The 22,448-nt window shown below is 39.6% G+C and overlaps 1 protein-coding gene across 3 annotated transcripts in view; it reads right to left on the reverse strand.

Moving 5' to 3' along the window:
- The window catches only part of DNAI7 (dynein axonemal intermediate chain 7), a 32,712-nt gene that overhangs the window by 2,393 nt on the left and 7,871 nt on the right, over positions 1–22,448 (reverse strand). For 2 of the 3 annotated variants that reach the window (XM_044993665.1, XM_044993675.1), the window contains 12 exons: positions 21,238–21,329; positions 18,263–18,364; positions 15,997–16,134; positions 12,000–12,146; positions 11,357–11,460; positions 9,867–10,137; positions 8,598–8,703; positions 6,000–6,166; positions 4,948–5,098; positions 2,452–2,666; positions 1,310–1,477; positions 938–1,051 (listed from right to left, as the gene is read on the reverse strand). In XM_044993665.1, coding sequence (XP_044849600.1) covers positions 938–1,051; positions 1,310–1,477; positions 2,452–2,666; positions 4,948–5,098; positions 6,000–6,166; positions 8,598–8,703; positions 9,867–10,137; positions 11,357–11,460; positions 12,000–12,146; positions 15,997–16,134; positions 18,263–18,364; positions 21,238–21,329 — 1,775 coding nt within the window. The remainder of the gene's footprint in view (positions 1–937; positions 1,052–1,309; positions 1,478–2,451; positions 2,667–4,947; positions 5,099–5,999; positions 6,167–8,597; positions 8,704–9,866; positions 10,138–11,356; positions 11,461–11,999; positions 12,147–15,996; positions 16,135–18,262; positions 18,365–21,237; positions 21,330–22,448) is intronic. The other variant, XM_044993685.1, reaches the window with a different exon arrangement.

Consider the following 22,448-nt stretch of genomic DNA (forward strand, 5'->3'; position numbering starts at 1 on the left):
TTACTAAGGGCACTTAGTATCTAGCAAGTGGGAGTTACCAGCTGTTGTTTTGCACTGCCATGCATCTTGCAGAACAGAATTACTCAACCTTGAGAAAAGGATACTGTGTGTATATTAGCCTGTAGAAGACACACACACTCACTCTATCTGTCTCTGCTCATTTCCTGCCTCATCGGGGGGAGGGGGGGGTAGGGGCAAATGTACGAACTAGAATAGCAAGAGATTTATTATCTTATCTGCAGCCAAAGGCTGCAACTGAATCTGCCCTACATACATGCCAAAAGAGCTCCCCTCTCTCCTATCAGGGAACAGAAAATAAGTGAGGCAGGATCTCCCTTCTCTATGCCTTGAAAGAAGGGGATGTTAAAGATCTGACACCTGAAGTCTGCCTGCAAGAGAGGAGCACTGGGGGCTGCTCTGATGGGAAGGCGAGCTCAGGTTACAGTTGGCAAACTAATAAAGCCATTGGTATCTAATGGATAACAGAGGAATCTGACTCAGCCTACCTTTTGAATGAAAATCCTTTTTGTACTCACCTATAGAGCGAGAGAGACCAGGTAGCCCTGGAGTGTGCTAAACTTTCATAACCAAGCTAACAGTTGTATATGCCACGTGACCTGTAAAGCAGAGTAATCGAAGACCCAAACAGATGCAATCTCAATAGCCAAAGGACTGTTACTTAGCAAAGGCATGGGTGAGTTCACCAGTGGCCAGGCCTTAGAGAATCGGTGTAGTACACTAAGTTTTGTAAAACTTCTGAGAGCAGCTAAGACTAAATTCTAAAGCTATTAAAACTGCAAAGCCAGAGCGCTGCTCTAAGAAAGGTCATGAACTAGCTGTAGTTCAGTCTTGTGTTACATTACAGACTTACAGACTAGTTCAGTCTTGTGTTACATTATTCTGGATTGTTTCTTTGGACTAAGTCTAAAAGAGCAACCTTAAAAACTACTTGATCTTGACCAGATGCCAGATTCCACTTGCTCCAACTGAAAGCAAAAGCAGATGCAACCAGCGCCATTTGTTGATAAGATGTGACTTCTGCTAGTGGAGTCTGTAACATAAAGGGTACAAATCAGAGACCACAGATCCAACAAATCACACCACTAGACTACCATACTGAAAGGCAAGCTGTGGTCAAAAGACAGTGGGCCAGATTCTGGTTCCTGCTCCTTTGGGTGGCTCTGCAAGCTGTCTTACCCAGGTACCTGGGGATTCTGGATGGTGTAGATCCACCTTTGTGCCAAAAAATGTTGTCTACGAGTAGAAAACTGGATATTTTTTTTCTAAAGGTAGTTCATAGCTGTCTCACCTTCTTGTTCACGCAGACATATTTGTAAGAGTAGTCTGATGGAAAAATGTTCACTCCAGCCTTCTTCAAAGCAATGGTCAGGTCAATTGGAGATGTCCATTTTCCTGTCAAGTGGGAAAGTTGTTCACTCCCATCCATAATTATTGAAGACAGCATACACTGATTACCCTGTTGTACAATGCAATAAAACAAGCTTTACTGATTAAAAGCATTCTGTACTTCAGGCCTTTAAAAAATAATTTACTTTTTTCTCTGGATCCTAGGTCCCATAGTGACTACTTTATAAATACCTCTGATGCATATACATCCCCAGTACTACCAACTAATAGCAGCCAGGACCAAAACTTCAAATGGGGGTGGGGGTGTACATGTGGGCACGTGCTGGGAAGGAGGCATGTTTGCTATTGCCTAGAACTTAATCTGCTCTGTTCATCCCTGCCTCTAGAATGTTCTCAGCCTCAAGAGTTTAGGATAAGTAGTGCGTCAGCACATTGCCACCATACTGGATCTTAATTCAGCTGGCAGTTACCTGTCAGATTTTGAGGGTAACTAGGAGGTAGATTTGTATGTGTAAATCAGAGGAGGAGATTTTACACGGAGCAAGTAGCATTAAAATAGCAGATTATTTGAAGAGCTGCCTTTTAAGACTAAAGAGGGGGTAATCTGTGGAGAGCTATGCTTTGTAAGATGGCCCTGAATTTAACATGGGATGATGGGAGCTGCAGCTATCAAAATACATTATTTAGAACTCTGTTAGCAGTATGCTGCCTGCTGGCCCTTCTGGGCAAAAACCTAGGCTAAAGCACCAGTTCTATTCACTACCCTGAACCTTCCCAGTTCCATGGGGGCGGGGGGGGGAAACACAAATAGCCTCATGCTTTCATCCTTACTAAGGCAGCCTGAACTCAAACATTAGTTCTGATAATGGCCTAAATAACCATTGCATGTTATTGCAGTTGCATGTATCGAGACATTTAGTAAAAAAAGAACAGGAGTACTTGGGGCACCTTAGAGACTAACAAATTTATTAAATTAAATGCTGAAATAAATTTGTTAGTCTCTAAGGTGCCCCAAGTACTCCTGTTCTTTTTGCGGATCCAGACTAACACGGCTGCTACTCTGAAACAAGACATTCACTGTACCTTAATTTGCATTTGAACTTCTGCAAAGGCTGTAACAATCGTGAAAAGTAATTCATCTGTGCCATTAGGTCTCAGTTCCCATGACTGGTATGGCATATTGAGGTGAGCATCCTGAATCAGTGTGATTGTATAAAAAGCATCCATCTCAAAAGAGATTTGTTTCTCTTTCATTTTATACTTTATGTCACTGATACCATCAGTTCTCCATTGTTTGCCTATATTGTATATTTTAAAAAAAAAAGGAAAAAATTGTTAGAGCTGCTGCTTGTGGTGGTAGCACAATACATCACATTGACCTTGGGTCAAGTGGTATGCTGGGCTCTGGCGAATATTAGGCATATAATACAGACAATAGATGTTAAGAGAGAGAGCGTCTGACAATTGGTATCAATTTCTCCCTAGCCTAAAAATAACTTAAAATGAAACCACGGATGATGGTGCAGCTAACAGTCTGGGAGCATATTTATAATAAATACTACTCTCGAACATTAATAGAGTCAAATTCCACTTTATTACATTAATGTAAATCAGGAATAACTTTACTGAAGTCAAGTGGGGTTACTATCCTTATATAACGCAACCCGATATAACACAAATTAGAATATAATGCAGTAAAGCAGCGCTCCAGGGAGGCAGGGCTGCGCACTCTGGCGGATCAAAGCAAGTTCGATATAACGTGGTAAGATTTTTTTTGGCTCCCAAGGACAGCATTATATTGGGGTAGAGGTGTATATGATTTGAAAGTAGAATTTGGCTCAAGATAGATTTATATACTGTAATCTAAATTTTCTAGCTGTAATTTTTCTCATAACCATCAATGGTGTACTGTTACACCGTTGAGACTAAAATAAATGGCACAGAGGAACTGCAGCACTATTGATGGTTAGTTCTATTCAAGCAAGCTATTGTAATTTCGTTGTTTTGAGAAAAAAAATGGTTAGTTACCTCTCGTAACTATTGTTCTTTGAGATTGTGTTGCTCGTTCAATTCCATGTTAGGTGTGTGTGTGCTCGCCAAATGCATGGGTGCCAGAAGTTTTTCCCAGGGTAAGAGGTGCCATTGCCCCTCCACCTCTCCTTCAGTTCCTTCTTGCTGGAACTCTGACAGCAGGAGGGTGGGTCATGGAATGGACGTGAGCAACACATCTCCAAGAACATAAGTAACCTTTTTTTTTTTCTTTCTTCGAGTGATTGCTCATGTCCATTCCATGTTAGGTGACTCACAAACAGTGCCTCTGGAGCTGGGTCAGAAGCTCATGGATGCATTGATTACAACACCGCTCTACCGGAGCCAGCGTCATCTCAGGCCTGCTGGGTGATCGTATAATAAGCCGTGAAGGTATGGACAGATGACTACGTTGTGGTCCTGCAGATGTCCTGGATCAGAACATGAGCCAGGAAGCTGCTGACGATGCCTGTGCTCTTGTTGAATGAGCTGTTACTATCGGCAGCAGAGTAGAGAAGAACCATTGGTACAATTGCTTGCTGAAGCAAGAGGATGTTCCAGCACCATCACTGGCAGTAAGAAGGAACTGAAGGTGCGAGGAGGGCTGCCGGCGCCACTTATAGCGTGCCACTCCAGAGGGTGCCAGAGGCAGCCCTACAGCTACCACAGCAGGAAAAACTTCTAGCACCGGTGCATGTGGCAAGCACACACACCTAACATGGAATGGACATGAGCAAGCACTGGAAGAAGAACACATTTACTACAACTGACCAGAAAACTTTGGACAAAACATTTTTTCATGGGAATCTATCGATTTATTGAAATCAAAACCTTCTGTAGATGCCGTTCAATTTTGATTGTCATCTCCAGAAACAGGTAAATTCTGAAACCAGGACTTCCATGGTCTGGCATCCAGGGATACCAGGATCTGCCGTGCCAGGACAGCATTCCAGGCAGACTGTCTCAGAGCTAGGATTCAATCCCCTTTCACAGAGAATTTTGAAATATTGGGCTTTTCCTAATCAGAATGAAATTAAATATTGAAATTTTTCACAAAATGAAATACCTTTTCTCTGTCTTTTTCAAATATTTACACTATATGGGAGCTAAAAGATGTACATCCAAGCAGTAAAGCAGAGATAATAGCCTATCACCGTTTTAGAAAGATTTTTTTAATGGGGCCAATTGCCAAGAGATATCATTGAATGAGGACTGAAAGACTATACAACATTTTCCTTACTTCTAAATAATTTACAGAATAAGACTGTTTGAATAAGGGAGCAACACAATCTTGAGTCTATTAGAAATTATGCACCAATTGAATGTTAAGCTTTCAAAAATCCAAGGATAATAAACAGCGAAGGGCCCATACCAAACTCTGGATCTGAATTGGATCTCATCTCTGTAATGGGACTCGCCAAAGCCTGAGTTCCAAATACTCCATGAACTTAGGAAAAATTAAAATCCAGATCTGAATCCTGGGACTTGAACTTAAGAAAGGTTTTTGGATTTAGCATTTGTGTGTTACCGCTGGCTGAAGATTTACTGTACCTGCCGAATCCCATCTGGCAACCATAGGTTCCTCAAAAAATATCACACTGTCAAGAAGTCTAAGAGTCACCCCTATACGTGGATATGTGGCGTCTTCAGTTTCTTCTGATTCTGGAGGATATGGATATGTCTCCAATCCTACATCGAGTAACTTTGATGGGGAGGTGAAGAAAAGAGAAAAGGTCATGAGACTACTAAATTTTGTTATCCACTTTGGTCCTCTGTAGAGTTCACTAAAATACAATCTAAAGAACTAAAAACTTTATATATCATTTGATAATTCTACACGTCTATGTAACTTTGCAAATTACACTTTGCTGCTTCTGCATCTTCCATCTGAGGATCTCAAAGGGCTTTCTACGAACACCGTACAGCCACAGAAAGGGGCAACAGCTATTACTCCAGCCCATATATATGACATTCAAGTATTGCCTGCACTGGGGGCTGTATTGCAGCTCTACATGAAGGTGCTGGGTTAAGCTAAATGCAGTCTACATAAATTATGCCTATTAATGAGATCAGCATCACAAAAATCCTGTAATACAGGTAAATGTGGCCCCAAATTTTACACTTGGGGAAACTGAGGCATACTGCCCAAGGACCATAAAGTCTGCAGTGGAGCCTGGAATTAAATTCAAAGCTCCGTTATCACATTCACAGGCTTTAACAAATCCTTCTGTTTATAAAATGAAGCAAGGACTTCCTTTTCCTTTAACCAACATCTTTAGGAGTATTTTCAAATGCAGTGATTTCAGGTGTCTGTGCTACCTCCGTTTAACAGAACTGACTGTGTGAATACCTGTCTGAATGCTCACACACCAATTATATGGATGTCACAGGCATATAAGAAAGTTTTGCAGGTATAATTTAGGAGCATGATTTGAAAAGTCAGCTTTTAATCTCAGTGCACAGAAACTCAAAGGATAGAACTGTTTGTTTATACTGTGTGAAATCTATATTGACAAATCTCCAGAATTGTAGCAACTCTTTCCAGGGTGATCAGAACTAAAAGAGATTCATTGGGTGCAATTTTGCTTCAGATCTTGACCTACTTCCACCATGGTCCAGCCTTTGATTTGTTTGGCTTGAGGTGGGAGCTTCAGTGCATCAATAAGGTACACTCCACCCACTGGTGTGAACTGGTGCAAATCAACTACATTTTCGCCAATTATCTCTTCTTCTTTTTCATCAGTGGCCACCTGCAATGGTGCAACCTGAACTAAATAACAACCAAATATGTATTAATTCAATGTCTGAATAAAGTACCAAGATTTCAAATCCCAAATGCTTTTTGCACATATAGCATCTAAATATGAACTTAAATGGCTTTCTACTCTGCAATATCTCAGCGCCACCTTCTGGTGATCTATGGATTTTTTTAAAGGATTCACTGGAATGGATAAAACTAGACAGACAACAAAAATGAACAGAAGGCTTATTCGGGGCTGGACTTAAGTTTTATGGGGCCTTAAATTAAGAACTGTAGGGCCCCCAATTATAATTAGCTGATGTGTTAGCTATGGGCACTTGGAGTTCCTTAGTAACCAAGGCACTCTGTAGCTGCATAGACCTACGACCACTGCTGGATTTACTAATCCATACCTAATGACTGCACCATCTTCTCATATTTTTAGTACTGAGATTTTAAAGAGAAGGGTGCATTTCTCCTGATTCTGTTAGTGACTTCACAGGTCTGCTCAAGCAGATTCACCTACAGAATCAGGGTGTTAGGTATATCACCTAAGGGGGGGAGGGATAGCTCAGTGGTTTGAGCATTGGCCTGCTAAACCCAGGGTTGTGAGTTCAATCCTTGAGGAGGCCACTTAGGGATTTGGGGCAAAAATTGGTCCTGCTAGTGAAGGCAGGGGGCTGGACTCGATGACCTTTCAAGGTCCCTTCCAGTTCTAGGAGATTGGTATATCTCCAATCATCAATCTGTGCAACCTCAATAAACGCAATGGAGTTTCACAACAGTAAATGGCAGTAGAATCTGGTCTGGAGTCAGTGAGGTTGCACTGGTTATAACTAACAGGGAGAACTTGGCCCCCATGTTATATAAAATCCTACAGGGGTTATGGAAAGTGCATGTAAGGCAACCATGGGGCCACAAACTGAAGTTAGAAAAGGAAGATGCTTAACACTGTAGGGGATGGAAGGTGATCAATTTGTGGAACAAAATTCCTTAGCGAATCCACAATGGTGGAGTAGAGGAAATTCCTTACCAAAATTCTTAAGAGACTTTCCAATGGTGAATGTTTTTTAAAAGTTCTAAGCACTTAAAGAAAATAATATAGGATTTTCACCCTCTAATAATACTCATGTAGGTGGCTGGATGGTCACTAGCAATGTTAAAAAATGCATGAAAAATTTGTTATTAGATATCATAATATAAGGATCCACTTAAACTCTGTTCAATAACACAAGATAAAGTAACTATACTATAAAACTTACTTATATAAAAAACTATATTTTTAAAAAATGAGATAATCTCAACAAACTAAAAATATCAAGTGTGATGCATTTCCAGGTCTTTTTTAGAGTGGGATGGGAAAGGGTTGCTAGTTTTATATGACTATTATATACGCTCACATGTTATATATAGTTTTTGTAATATACTGTGCCCATACTACAATTTAAGATCTCTGTATACTTATTAATAGTATACTAATCTATGTAGTAAAGCCACTGTACTATTTACTACAACTTTGGCTTTTCTTTTTTTAATTAAAAAAAATAAAAATAAACTTCTTCTAAACAAAGCTAAATACTTGTTCTCCCAAGCTAAACCACTGAGATCTTTTTTAACACTTGTAAAAATATATTCAAGATACAGAAGACACTTTGCTCTTTACATACATTTTCACACTAAAACAATGAAGAAAAAAGACCTTAAACAAATACAGATAATTATACCATTTCTTGGCACAGGTCTTAGTTAATATTAAGCCTGGGATTTTTAAAGGCGCTTAAGAGAGCTGACTGCCTAAAATCCACTCCTTGGAAAAAATCCCAGGGGAAATACCTACCTGGGTCATCCCTAGATGTGAACCTGAAAGTTTGGTTGTTGGGGCAGCACCCACAGGAAAGTTCTTTTAAATAGGTAAAAGGCTCTATAGCTCAGATAATCAATGCTGCACTACACACAGTCATCTTGTTTTAGAAAAAAGTGTAAGAAATAAATCAATGATTTTACTAAACGAAAGGATCTAAAAGTATTGGCGAAACTGATGGCTGATTTATATGAGAAAGAAGACTACAACTAGCACTGGTCTCTTTCCTGGGATTGTGGCCCTGATTCAGCTAAGTGCTTAAGCACCTTACTTAAGTACATGCTTAAGTAAGGAACTATTCCTGGGTTCCCAGTTATGCATAAGCTTCAATAACTGACAATCTCAGAATAACTCAGAAACAAGGGAAGAACCTTATTCATCCAAGAAAGATACTAGCTAGAATCTCAAGACACCTGTATGTATTATATTTTATAACCATATAAAATGAGAGCAATATCTATGTCATCTTTGTTCTGTCCATGGAGGTGGTGGTGCTACATTATATACACTGGCTTTGTATGCTCCAGTGTTTGCCTAGAGTAAAATCAGAAGTTTAAAAATGCACATAATTATGCCATACTGCATGTAAAATCTCAGTACCTCCTGAAATGGTGCTAACATTTTCTGATTTCTTATCAGATTCCTCTTCTAGCTTCTCATTTTCACCAGGATCGACCTTAGTGCTGTCTTTGAAAGAGATGGTACTCTAGTTCAAAAACAAAATGTAGTGTTTTTAGCATACAGTGAGACAGGCACAATTAAAAATGGTGTAGCTTTTCTGTGAAAATGAGAACCTCAGGATAATGAGTAAGGTCCTCATCATGCAATGAGATGTGCATGAAGCTCACTGGAGGAATGGGGCCATAGCGTAGGAATATCCAGAATGCATCATTATGGTGCTTTTTTTTTTTTTTTTTGCTAGCTGACAAAACCAGGTTTTGGTACAAAAACATTGTCTCAGGCAGTCTGGATTTTGTCAAAGTCAGGTAATCAGCTTTACATATTAATATATCAATAGAGAGAACACGTGTAATAATTAATTGCATTTCTATAGCAGCTTCCCTCCAAAAATCCTGAAGCACTTTTCAAATATTAATGAATTCACAGCACTGTGTGAAGTAAGTATAACTAGCCTCATTTTTCTGATGAGAAAGCTAATGCAGGACGAGAGATAGGAACTGTAATAGAAACAAACATAGAACTCAAAGAATCACTGTCTTTGTCACGTTCTAGTCTTGGGGGCCTGCCTGAGCTTGGGTTTGGTGACCTTCAGGATACGATGTATTTTTTATGTGATGTGGCATGTAGCTGATTTAGTTTGGTCTTGTTTTTTTGTTTAATTGGTGGTGGCAACAGTGCTTATGGATAGCTTTGTCACCTATGGAACTAAATTCTATATGGTACAAACAGCAACAGAATTTGGCTCTATCTGGTTTTAGTTTTTGTATCTAAGTGCTTAGATACTACAGTTTAAAGGTGTTTTAAAAATTCACTATAGGACAAATCTTGAGATATTTAGCTCTTACTTTGTCCTCCTCGAGGAAAACTCCCGTTGAATTCAAGAAGAACTACACCTGGATAAAACTTGAGTTAAGATCTCAGGATTTGCTCCCTTACCGTTTCAGGGTTTATCCATACTGAACCGCTAGTACTTTTGAGGTAGGCCCATTTTTAGTTATAATGAACTCAACTGCAAGACCTTCTCCAAAAAGGAGGAATTCTTTTATAAGGGGAATGAAAATTTTAAGGACTTTTTTTGTTTTCTAAGGCACAAGGGAGACATATAAAGATCTGTTAAGATGCTAATACTATGCAGGTAGGCATTAACTGACAGCACTGTCCATGCTGCACCTTTTACATCTTTCTTACCTTTCTTCCATCAGATTCCTTTTCAATTACCAGGTCGCTGTCTTCCCCACCCTTTTGTTCCTCTTCTTTTTCTTCTTTCATATCATAAAGCACAGTTAATTCTGGTTTGCTTTCTAGGGCTTGCACCTTTAAATGCTGTTTGGGAATGCATTGTAGTGGGGAAATATGATCATAATGAGTGTGCAAGATGCGGACAGCAACATCACTTGTGGCCACTGTCTTTGGAAGATCAAATCCATTTTCTGCATCACAAAACACATGATTTTTGAATCTGTAAACAGAGAATTAAAACAAAAGAATTCTCTAGTAAAGTCAATATAATTATTTGTACATCACACTTCAATATTCCAGTACATTTATCATAGTAATACAGGCCCCTAGTTGCCTTTTACCATATGTCACAGTTTGGGGAACAAAACTGGAAAAATGGGTTAGATGGTCATCACATGCTCACCCAGCACAGACAGCTGCCACCAGCCCCTCCAAGATAGCTAAAACAGAATTAAAAGAATTAAGCTCTGCATGTAGTTAAGGAACCTGGCCAGGCAGAGAAGGGAAGGAGTCAGCTTTTCTATATAGCATCCTCACAGGTAAATTGGACCCATTTATTAGGCACATTTCTGCATAGGTTAATGCAGCTGCTGTCTCTATTAAGTTCTTCTCCAAGGTTTCCACAAACAAGCTGAGGAGGCACTTAAGGTAAAGAGAGCCAAGCTAGGAGAACAAGCACATCACCTGCCTCTGTGCCACCATAGGAAAAGGGCTAGAAGGCATACAGAAGGAGAGCAATTCTGTGTCAAATCAGATACCCAAGAACTTGGGCCTTTTCCCCCCATGCATCTTTGGCCTGCCATAGTATGACTGGAGGTCCCAGTTCTGACCAAGCAGACAGAGATCTGTTCAAATGAGAACTCTCCTTCTGTCCATTTTAATACAAGAAAATATTGGCTAGAATTATAAAATCTTCCACACACAAACTTCCATGTTTTGCTTAGGAACACTGGGTGAGATTCTGTGCTGGGCTTTAAAAGGTGCAGCATATTCTGTGGCCAATCGAAGGATGCTAACATAACATCAAGCCACTTTTACGCTCTCCTGATTCAAGGCTCCTTTGCCGCACATAGAATAATGTAAACAGTTCTGGGTGGGGGCATAAGTTACAGAAGCCTCCCTAGGCTGCCCTATAGGCTGCACTGCTGTCCTAACACTCTAGAGTGCTGCAACCCTGCCCCAACATAGCGATCCTACCCCCAGCAGACCCCCTACACTAGGGCTTGCAAGGGAGTCCTCAGAAGGCAGTCTTATAGCTGTCTTCCACAGTTCCAGTGCTTGGCACACTCCCCACTTCCTCCAGGCAGATGAGGGCCACTTGTGGAGTAAAGTGCTACTCAACATGAATAAGGGTTGTCAGAAACTGGCCCTGAGTCTTTATTCCATAGAGATGTACAAAGATAGAGCTAATTTGAAATAGGGTCACTTTTGTACTGTACCTTGCATTTTTCTTGAGGTTTCCCCAAATACAGAAAGTGATATTTTTATCTTTTATGACCACATCCATATTTCCACTGTCAGAATCTGCAAAAGTACTAGCCTTCTGCAAAAAACAAATCAGCATATTACGCTAAATTAAACTAGGATGGAGTTGATGTACTTGACACTGATGACAGAACTGCTATTGTCTTTGCACTAAGAATGATTAAAAAGTTGAGCAAACCATAAATTCTTAGGATAGTATCTGTCAAAGATTCTTTTAACAACTTAATATTTTGCATTTAATCACTAAATTTGTGTGTAATCAATGGTTACTGCTAATTTAAATCATGCTGACAGTTAAGGCCAGGATTTTCAAAGACCTCTTAATTCCCTTAGTGTCAAATCACACTGAAACCCACTTCCTTAGGTTAATTTAAAAATTCTAACCTCAGACACTGTGAAGGAGAGGGCCTCAGAAACATCAGTCCAGTACATGATTATGTTTGAGCTGGGGAAGTTTACACAATAGTCTGTATCACAGTGTAAAAAAACTCACTTTTGCCAATTAACCTAATGTACAAAACTGTTACTTTCCCATTGCCCTTGATATTTCATAAATAACATTTGAAGACTAACTACTAAAATACAAAGTTTACTTACTTTAAGTAGGTGCTCTGTTGCTTCATTGTATTTCTGATGAAGAAGACTCTGCAATTCCAGAATTGACTCCTGGTACTGAACGATGACCTCTTCCATTAGCTCATTTGGCGGTGTGTCCAATAATAGAAAATTCAACTTCTCGATTAACTAAAAGACATTAAGCTTTCCAAATTAGTTTTACAATCAAATCATAGCAGTTTAATTTCCTTTTTTCAGGGATTAGAGTGGAAGAATGATTTCTGTTCTTTTGATTTCAGATATCATATATAAGGTAACCTGTGCTCTGTTAAAATATGAGCTGAACTTGCTTCTTTTGCATATACACAAATATTGGTTACAGGAATTCTCTCTCTATTATACATCTAAAAAGAACATATGTGAAAAGAACATTATTAAGGTTTCAAAATTAGGAAATGTCAGAATTAAGATTGCTTGCGCAACCTTAATTTAACCCCTTTGTACATACATATTATGATACAGTCTTTAATTATGTCATCACATACTATTATTTTCACAGGATCCCTCCTGCATTCAGTGCAGGACTGACTTATTGAGCAAGAAAAATTTCAGGGCACAGAAACTCTGCTTGGGACAGAGTTATACTTCTGTTTCTTTGGTCTGTTTGTTCCAGGTTTTCGTAAAAAAATATTTATTATTTTCTAAACTCATCACAGCTATGACAGGGACAACCAGTAGGATCTGAAACAAGTGCTACACAGCTAATAAGAGATTTCTGGTTGGCTCATAACGTAATGCTGTCTAGAGACAACAAAGTTTCTGGCCTGAGTAAAGCAATTCCAGACATCATTTTATATGTGTGGATGCTGGCAGGACAACTCCACTAACTGGAGTGACTAGCCATGAATTTAAGCAATATCTTTCTCTAGAAGTTCTATAATTCTATTTTGGAGATCTATGTTTTGAACCTGAACCAAGACTCTTACACCTCAGACTAGAGGAGATTCAAAGTAAAATGTATTTGCTTAGTTTCCTGGAAATAGAATACTGGGATATACTCCAAGTTCCCTGTTTTCACATCAGAGGTCCCATCATAACAAAAACAGATTTTTTATATTGGTGATGTTGGTGCTGATTTTGTAAATTATGCTATTTTTGTAAGTGAAAATTTTGAATTTGTGTGAATATGATGCCGTACAACTCCAGCCCTCAGAAGAACATTGACAGTTATAAGGCTTCTTCACATGAATTTTCCTTATTCTTGTAGACTGAATGTGCTTTATTGACTGCCATTTGCTTATAATCAAATCTGTTTTGTCACCTGAACTATAATTTGCACCTATAGATGTCCATTATAATCTGAATTCTCCCCTAATTTGAACTGTCATATCTCAAGAATGATTTATCCATTTCCCCTCTCACAGAAGAGCACACATGAGAAATTTCAAGCATGCCATGTTTTGACAAAGTCTGTGGTGTGGGGAGGCGGTTGGACAAAATCAGGATTTTAATGGAAAGCTATGCTTATAGCCTTAATTCTGGAGAAAGTTCTCTTCTGCTAATAGTAATCTCAAATTTTAATTTAAAAAATGTAATAGGAACAAATATGTCAACAAAATTTTAATCTACAGGATAAACCAAAATTGGAGGTTTAGATAAATGCTCCAATGACACAGTTGCTTGCAATAAGAGGATGATATTTAGCACATCTAACAAACTAACACTAATCTAGCCTGATGTCTACAATGCTTGCCTGAGATTAAATGTCAAATGTTTATTAGATATTGCTGTATTAGCAAAGTCATCCCTTAACATTGTATTTGTTAGTGTGATGTTTACTGTAAACTAATTTGAATGTATTTGATATGATCTTTCATATTCTTCTCTCATCTGTAAATTACACTCATTAATGTCAACAGAAATTACATGCACACAGGGAGAGAAGCATTTAGATCCCTTTGTTTGTACTATTATGATCATCTACATCAATCAGTTATTCATTCATTCTACAGAAATGTCACTACTTTGGGGAAATATTAACAAATCTATTTAACACATAGCCACAGTAATTTAAGATTACCAGAAGATGTCAGTACCTGCAGTAGAGGCAGCACACCACACTTACTATTGCTGTATATTCAAACTTCCAGTATCAGTGCCTCAGAAACCAATCCTGAAATGCAACAGGCTACCTAAAAGATGCATTGCTGAAGGAAGTTGGAGGCCAGGAATCAAAATAGAAGTAAAAAAGTGGTGAGCTCAAGTCCACCCATTTCAAACTACATTCCTAATACCAAAGTAGCTGAATGATCCTGCTAAAATGATCAGCAGTAAATGGTGAAATGTTAGCATTCAGAGTATCACCATGTCTTCAGTGTGAACTGGTCATTGATATAAATACAGAAGTTCTTGCTTCTTTTAGAACAATTGTTTCAGGAAGTCTAGCTGTATATGCACAGGGCTAGAAAATTTGTAATTTTTTAAATGAAAGCTTAAACTCTCTAGAAAATGAAGGGGCCATCAGAGAACTTCTGATATGGCATATAGTCCTATACTAGCTCATTGTCTGGCTATGCCAAAAGAATGACAGGAGACATTAGATACAGATTTAATCAGGCCGCAACTTTATTATTAGATAGATGTCTGGGATTAACCCAGCGGATAAAATGTGCAGTGCAGGTGAAAAATTGATGTCCCTCCAGCAGATCCACTGCCGGGCTCCTCCAATTCCAGCCAATATTATTATTATTTTTTGGGGGGAGGGGGGTTTCCACCAGCTCCCCCCCTTTTCATCCAGGTCCCTCCAGTAATTCCCTTGCCGGGACCTTACCAATTCCAGCCAATTCCAGAGTGAATGAGGGGAGGGGCCAGGCCCAGGCTAACCTTTTTAAACCCCTCATTCCTAGGTGGTGAGTCATCCACCACGCTGACTGCTCTTCCAGCAATTTTATGTCTCCTGTCCTTCCCCAAGCCAGAAAGCATTGCCCTCTTCTCCCGGCCAGCCAGACAAACCCGCCCCCCTTGCTTAAAGTGCAGGGTGCTGAATCTGACCGCACTACGAGTCAAATACTGTGAGCGGATATAATGAAGGTCTAGATCGGGGTGGGCAAACTTTTTGGCCCGAGGGCCACATCTGGGTGAGGAAATTGCATGCAGGGCCATGAATGTAGGGCTGGGGCAGGGGGTTGGGGTGCAGGATGGAGTGGGGTGTGGGAGAAGGTGCAGTGTGCAGGAAGAGGCTCAGGGCAAGGGGTTGGGGCAGAGGAGGGGGCTCAGGGCATGGGGTTGGGGTACAGGAGGGGATACGGACTGCAGGAGGGGGCTCAGGACAGTGGTGCAGGCAGGGGTGCAGAGTGCAGCAGGGGGCTCAGGGCAGGGGGTTGGGGTGCAGGAGGGAGTGCGGCAGGGGGCTCAGGGCAGGGAGTTGGGGTGCAGGAGAGGGTACGGAACCATAGGGGTGCCAATCCCGCAGGCCAGATCCAAAGCCCTGATGGGCCGGATACAGCCCGCAGGCCGTAGTTTGCCCATCCCTGGTCCACATGATCACATGCTTCTGAGTATAAGCAGTTTGTTCCAAAGGTTAAGAAGGAATTTGAATTGCTCATACCATGTAAAACAATGCTAGATTGACTAGATGAATGGTAGGAATGGAGGCTCCTTTACATTGAAGCTTCTACAGACGGCATGAGCAGCAATGTTCAGATCTGGAGTGTGATGAAACTTGCGTCAATTTGGGAGGGTGTTTGGATCCAGAATTTTGATTAGATCCATCTTTACAAACATTATATATATGAACTCCTGAAAGGCAGGATGCTAGAGTTTTTGGATCAATGGTCTTATGTTTCTTGTTTCCTAATAAAAAATGTATAATGAAGGAAAGTAAAGACAGCATATCAGAGGAAGACCAACACACAAAAATTGCTGATGATTCAGGTGATGACCAATTACAGGCAAACAACCAAAGGGGCATACAGGATCATTTTGAGGTTTGTAAGCTATTGGTAACCAAGGACCTTAAGAATATCATTTTAACACTTACATTTAGCACTTGGTTTCCTTTCTTGATCACAAACTCAATATCTTCATTTTTATTTTCTTGCCACAAACTCATGAAAGTATTAATTTCTTGGGGCACGGCTGGGTCAGGACTCCCATCACATTGCATGTAGTGCTCCCACTAAAGAGATTTTTTTAAAAGAAAAGTAAATCCAAAAGTTTTAGATACAAACACTTCAAAACTTCATAATTACAATACAAGAGTAGGAGGGTTTTGAGAGAGACGTATGTGTGGTCTAGTGATAAACACACAACTGAGGATATGTCTACACTTGTAGCTGAAAGAGGGATACTTGTGATCATTCTCATAGAGCTAGTGCACAAAAGTTGTAGCATATCTGCAGTAGCAGCAGGAAAAGCTAGTCACCCTGAATACAAACCCATCCTGATCACATGGTCACATACTTGGGCAGCTAGCCCAATATTCTGGCCATGCTACTGCAGCTACACTACTATTTTCAGCACACTAGCTCAACAACAGCTAGTGCAAGTACATCTTCTTGAGCTGGGAATGACACCCCCAATCCCAAGTGTAGACAGAGCCTGAGTCCTAAACCCGGTTTCATCCATCACTCACTGGGTGACCTTCAGTCTTGGTTCACTCTGTGACCTCAACATCTCTATCTCAGTTTCCCCATCTGTAAAATAAGGATCATAATAAAACCTGTCTCATTATCTAATTAATCCTCACAGCACACAGTATTTGTTAAGTACCTTAAAGACTTATAATGGAGTTTCTAAAAGCACTAAGCAAGGCTGTACTCCCACTGAAATCAATGGTCAAATTCCCGCTGACTTTAGCGGGAGCAAAAATAAGTCAATGTGGAGGACTTTTGAAAATCCCATCTGCACATTTAATAAGTGTTAAATATTAACAACAGCATCCAAACACAAAATAATTCCACTATTTTTACAATTTTGAATAAATGTGCTTGATTATAAAGTGTGAGGATTGGGAACACTAAATAGAGCCAGGTATTACAGAGAAGCCAGTTCTGGCTCCATAGATATGTTTGAGCTAAATTTTGCTCTTAAAGCAGGGATTCAAACTTTTTATTATAACAAAGAGAGTTATATTTTAGTATAACAAAGAGAGCATATGCTCTCCAAAATTAAAACACTTTTTCTTTGAGTATTGAATGAATTTTCTGAGAATTTATAAGTAAATGCATTAATTTGTTTACAAGTTAAAAATAATTAAAAATGGGACCTTTCCGAAATTTAGCACTTAGCATTAGATTTTTCTTTGGTCTGAATATTCTTCATAACAGAATAAAGCAAACTCTTCACACTTCCTATAAAGTAAAACTCACTGAAACTGTGGGCATAGGTGATATTTGAATAATTTTTTAAAGATTAATGGTCACATTTTATCATCATTTTTCATAATTGAAAGTTACTCCTTCAGCACAGGCTGAAGAATAATCTTAAGAGAATTCCATAAAGAACTGCCCTCTTTCAAAATGACTGGTAACTCCTATTGTTCTTAGGGGTACTAAAGCAACAGGTTGCCTTCAGTAAAAAAGCTATTTTGTTAAAGAAAAAAACACCACCACCACCAAAGATGGCAAGACACAGAAATGCACAGTTAGTGCACACAAAGAACCTTAACTCTATCCTATAGTGCCATCAGAAAGCGGATGGGATGGGGAAGGAAAAATCTAATGCATCTTTAAAATTCAGTTTAACCTAATTTGGAAACATAAATATGCAAATAACTTAACAATAATCATCTGGGCATTACATGATGTCCTATAGGATGGAACTGTAGATTCTTTAACTTTGTAGTTCCATCCCTTAACACATCAGACTTAAATAGAAACATTAACTCTGAATTTCCTGGTTACAGAATGCTTATCTGAGGGATATTTGCAACATCTTTGTAATGTAATTTACCCTAAATTATTGATATATCGTTTCAGCCTAAACTGCATTTTAATGTAGTTTTATCTGGCAGTAGTCTATAACTCAAGTGTTACGCTGTTTTCCATCTATAATTTTGCCATTATACCTGAAAATCCTGACTTCCATCATCCCTGACTCACCTGAGCAGGTATTACCCACTGTCCAAACTCCTTAGAAGTTTTTTTTATTAATGTAGTGTTTTTCGTGTAAAACTAGAATGAGCAAAGCACTAGACAATAAAGGAACAATCTTGTAATAGAGGAGAGAAGCACAAGATCATTTAAAAGTCTCTTCTTTGTCAAACCTCTATAATACTATGTGGATATTTTGGAAAGCAAGCTTACCTTAGCATGTGCTCTATAATCTGCTTTCCATTGCCTTGCCCACAAAAAGTTCTCTTCTAATGAATGGAGTTCTGCGAGTTCAGTCCCTCTCCGCTCTTGATCCTATTAGTATATGATCAGGTACATGAATTTACTATTCAGTTTTAGTTTTTATAAATTATTTTATAGTAAAGAAAACACACATTGCACTCCATATGATATTATGAAAATATGCTAATGAGTGTGAATATAATGTAACTGGAATATGCTTCCTGCAAAAGGTCTCTTGTAAGGTTTCATTACAAAGTTTATAATCTACTGAGTGTGTTCATCCTATTTGTATGACTGTATCATTCTTGTATCTGAAACTAGGAATATAAAATATAACTCTCAGGTCCTATTGTGGTTATGCAAAGTGTGGGCCATTAACAGTGGTTTAGAATCTTGATTGCTCCCATCAACTAGGACAATTGTCTGTAGATGGCTCTGTTTACTTGCAAGCCTTCCTGTGAGTCAGGCCGAGAAGAATGAAGGAGATTGGTCCTGCTTCGAGCAGGGGGTTAGACTAGATGACCTCCTGAGGTCCCTTCCAACCCTGACATTCTATGATTCTAAGGCTGGGGGGGTCTCACAGGACATGTGACCATGTCACCTGGTACTGGAATCCATCTTAAACCTGGTGCTTTTCCATTTAGAAGGAAGGGTGGGGACCCAAAGAGACAAAAGTTTCCCGCCTTGTGCCAAAGGTATATAAGGAGGTGGAACAGAACAAAGGGGGCTGCAGTCATGAGAAATCCCCTAGCTACCACCTGAGCTGGAACAAGGACTGTACCAGGAGAAAGGATTGGGCCCAGACTAGAAAAGAATCTAGTCTGTGAAAGAAGCTTATTGGAACATCTCTGAGAGTGAGGTTTCATCTGTAATCAGTTTCTTACTCTATTAGGCTTAGACTTGTGTGTTTTTTGTTTTATTTTGCTTGGTAATTTACTTTGTTCTATTGTTACTTGGAATCACTTAAATCCTACTTTTTATATTTAATAAAATCACTTTTGCTTATTACTGAGCCCAGAGTCAGTGACTAATTCCTGGGGGAGCAAACAGCTGTGCATATCTCTCTATCAGTGTTATAGAGGGAGGACAATTTATGAGTTTACCCTGTATAAGCTTTATACAGAGTAAAATGGATTTATTTGGGGTTTGGATCCCAATGGGAACTGGGTGTCTGGGTGCTAGAGACAGGGGCACTTCTTAAGCTGTTTTCAGTTAAGTCTGCAGCTTTTGGGGGTACATGGTTCAGGCCTGGGTCTGTGTTTGCAGCAGGCTAGTGTGTCTGGCTCAACAAGACAGGGTACTGGAGTTCCAAGCTGGCAGGGAAAATGGGCTCAGAGTTAGTCTTAGCACATCAGGTGGCAGTCCCAAGGGGGTCTCTGTGACCCAACCCGTCACAATAATATCTTGAATTTTTATGGCACATTACATCCAGGAGATTGTAGTAAATTAGCAATGTTTTATCATAGAGAATCTCTATGTGCTGGTGATGTGATAAATTGCTGAGCCACATAATAAATGACTCCGACCCTTGAGTACAGCCCCATCTGCTTTCCCTGCACAGGCTCTGTCTGTCTGCACAGGCTTCGCTGAAGGGGCTCTGTCTGGCAAGGGGTCCGTGCTCCTGGGGTCTAGCCTCCCCATTCACAGAGTCTCTGCCAACATCCCCAGTTGCAAGAAATACCCCTGGTGAATGTAGGTGAGTACTGATTATTATTATTAATAATATCAGGAGGAGGGGTGGGGCGGGGTGCTAAGAAAATAGTCCCTTAATTTTTAAATACAATGTTGGCAACCCTAGTAGGAGAGTGTGTGGCACATCCATCAGCTTTAAAGAGATATGTGATTGTCACTGAATCCAAGAGCACCCCTCCACTCCTGCTTTCCAATGGAACACACTGCAGTTGCCTCTGGTAGGTTCCAAGATATCAAACCTTAGAACTGTGACATTTTAGTGTATGGTAATTTGTTTGGGGCAATTGTTAGAAGTTTTTAAAATGTACTGGTTCGTCGCTTTATTTTCCTCAGAGCCCTAGCTAATTGGGTTCACAACAATGAAGGCAATCTAGCTTTACAGATGATAGGGTATGAAAAAAGAGACCAATTAAAAATGTTAAACTTGCTAAAACATTTCTAAAAAGAATTCTGATAAATGTGCTATACACAGAATACATAGTAGTGTGTTTTTATTGGCACCAGTTTGGGTTGGCTTACGTAATTTGCCTACAGTTTCACAATTCAGAGCAAGTCATCCCGAATTCCTGCCAGTAAAACTTTACACTACAACATCACATACATGCATACACATCAATACAACAATTTTACACCTGCACTAAAATGCAGCCATTTCTAGAACGAAATACCACAATTCATAACAGCCCAAAGCAATACTACATACAGTTTAGGAGCAAAAATGAATACGTCTAATAGAATATACATGTGGAATTGTAGAAAAATAAGAACCGTTCACTCAGATTGGAATTTGGACAGGACAGAAGTTTCATCTCTACTCAGACAAAGAGTACCATGAGGATTTTAATTATCAGAAGTAGGCAAGACTGAGCTTTTACATCTTCTTTTACCAAATAAGCACTTCTTTATACCATACCGTGTGACTACTGGCTTAGAGGACACAGTGGCACATACCAAGTCTTTAGCATCATTTTCTTAAGCACCTTTGGCTTTCCTTGGAAGTCACTCATTTAGCTACTGACCCAGTGAATTGCCCAACTGTACTTAACTTATGGCTCTTACATTTTGCAGTGGTATGGCTAGAGTTTTCATTATTAGTTTTGATCCAAGAATACTGGAAAGCCCCACCCTCCCTCTGAGGAAATGGAGAGAAATTCCCACATTTTCATAACAAATCAACGATGATTTGGCATAAAGTTTAGAAACTGACTATTGCAGTTTGCAATAGCTATTTATTATGATGGCTGCGAACTAACTTTTGCTTCAAGTCTTTCCCTTTCCTCTCGCACAATTCTCTCCTTTTCGAGTCTTTCTGCTTCTTCTTGTTCAGCTCGTAAACGGGCTTCCTCTGAAGAATGAGAAATCTATTATCAGCAATACAAGTACATTCTGATTAATAAAAACAGATACATTATTTAAAAAACTAGCTGGCGGATCAATATTTTTATTTCAAAATAACTAATAACTGGTGATAGCAAGAGTTCAATCTACATTGTCCATTATGGGTTCAATCCATAACGTTTGGAAGCAGTGCCGGATAAAGTAAATCCACATTCCTATGCACACAGATCTCCCCATGGCCTTACCCCCCCATTGGAGTTGTGGGGGCACATGTGCCATTCCTACAATTCCAGAGAAGCAGAGACAAAGTCATTTTTCCCCTCAATGGAAAGTAGCAGGAATCCTCTCCTGCCCCACCCACACATTAAGAGGCAGAGGTGGCAGCCAGAGGCGCCCCAGTACTCATTACAGTAGCTATAATATATATGATTTGGTGGTCTGGTCCTTCTTTTCTCATCTCCTCTCGCCATATACATCATCCTCTGCTAAGGTGATGTTGACAGGTTCCCCAAGCTCTTGGAGTTAGTAACCCATTGAGATGCATGGGATAGTTTGCATGTCTCCAAGTTATTTTATCAAGGTCTCTGTAGGTTCAGACAGGTGTCATTACATAAGCTAAACTAGAATCACATTTCAATATTTTCTTCTCAACCATAGGGCTAAAAAATAGGGTGTTTTTTTATGATAGCTGAGATTCTGATTACATGACTACAGGAGATGCAGTCCTAGGCATAAGCCTATACCACCTATGCTTTAATCCATCCCTGTTTGCAAGACTGTCCTAACATTAATATGGAGTGTCTGTTGCTGTCTGAATGCATTGATCAGTACTTTGTTAAGCTCAAAGTTGGCATATTCTGTTGATCTACTTTGAGAAAAGTCCTAGTCACTGAACTTCTCATTCCTCCTGATTACTAAATGTGGAGAAGAGGAAATATCGGTTCCCCTATCTCTCTACCCACTTGTTCTTGACTTGGCTGGGAGAGTACCAGAAGGGGAGATAAAAAAAATTGTAATGCTCTCCCCCACCCTCATACACTTTCCAAGCATAGCAGGGGGAGGAATAACTAGTGGAAAGAGTAGGTAGAAAAGGAGGTTGAACATAGTGAGGAAGATATGTGGGGTC

The sequence above is a fragment of the Mauremys mutica genome, chromosome 1 (genome assembly GCF_020497125.1).
Source record: "Mauremys mutica isolate MM-2020 ecotype Southern chromosome 1, ASM2049712v1, whole genome shotgun sequence".
NCBI lineage: Eukaryota > Metazoa > Chordata > Testudines > Geoemydidae > Mauremys > Mauremys mutica.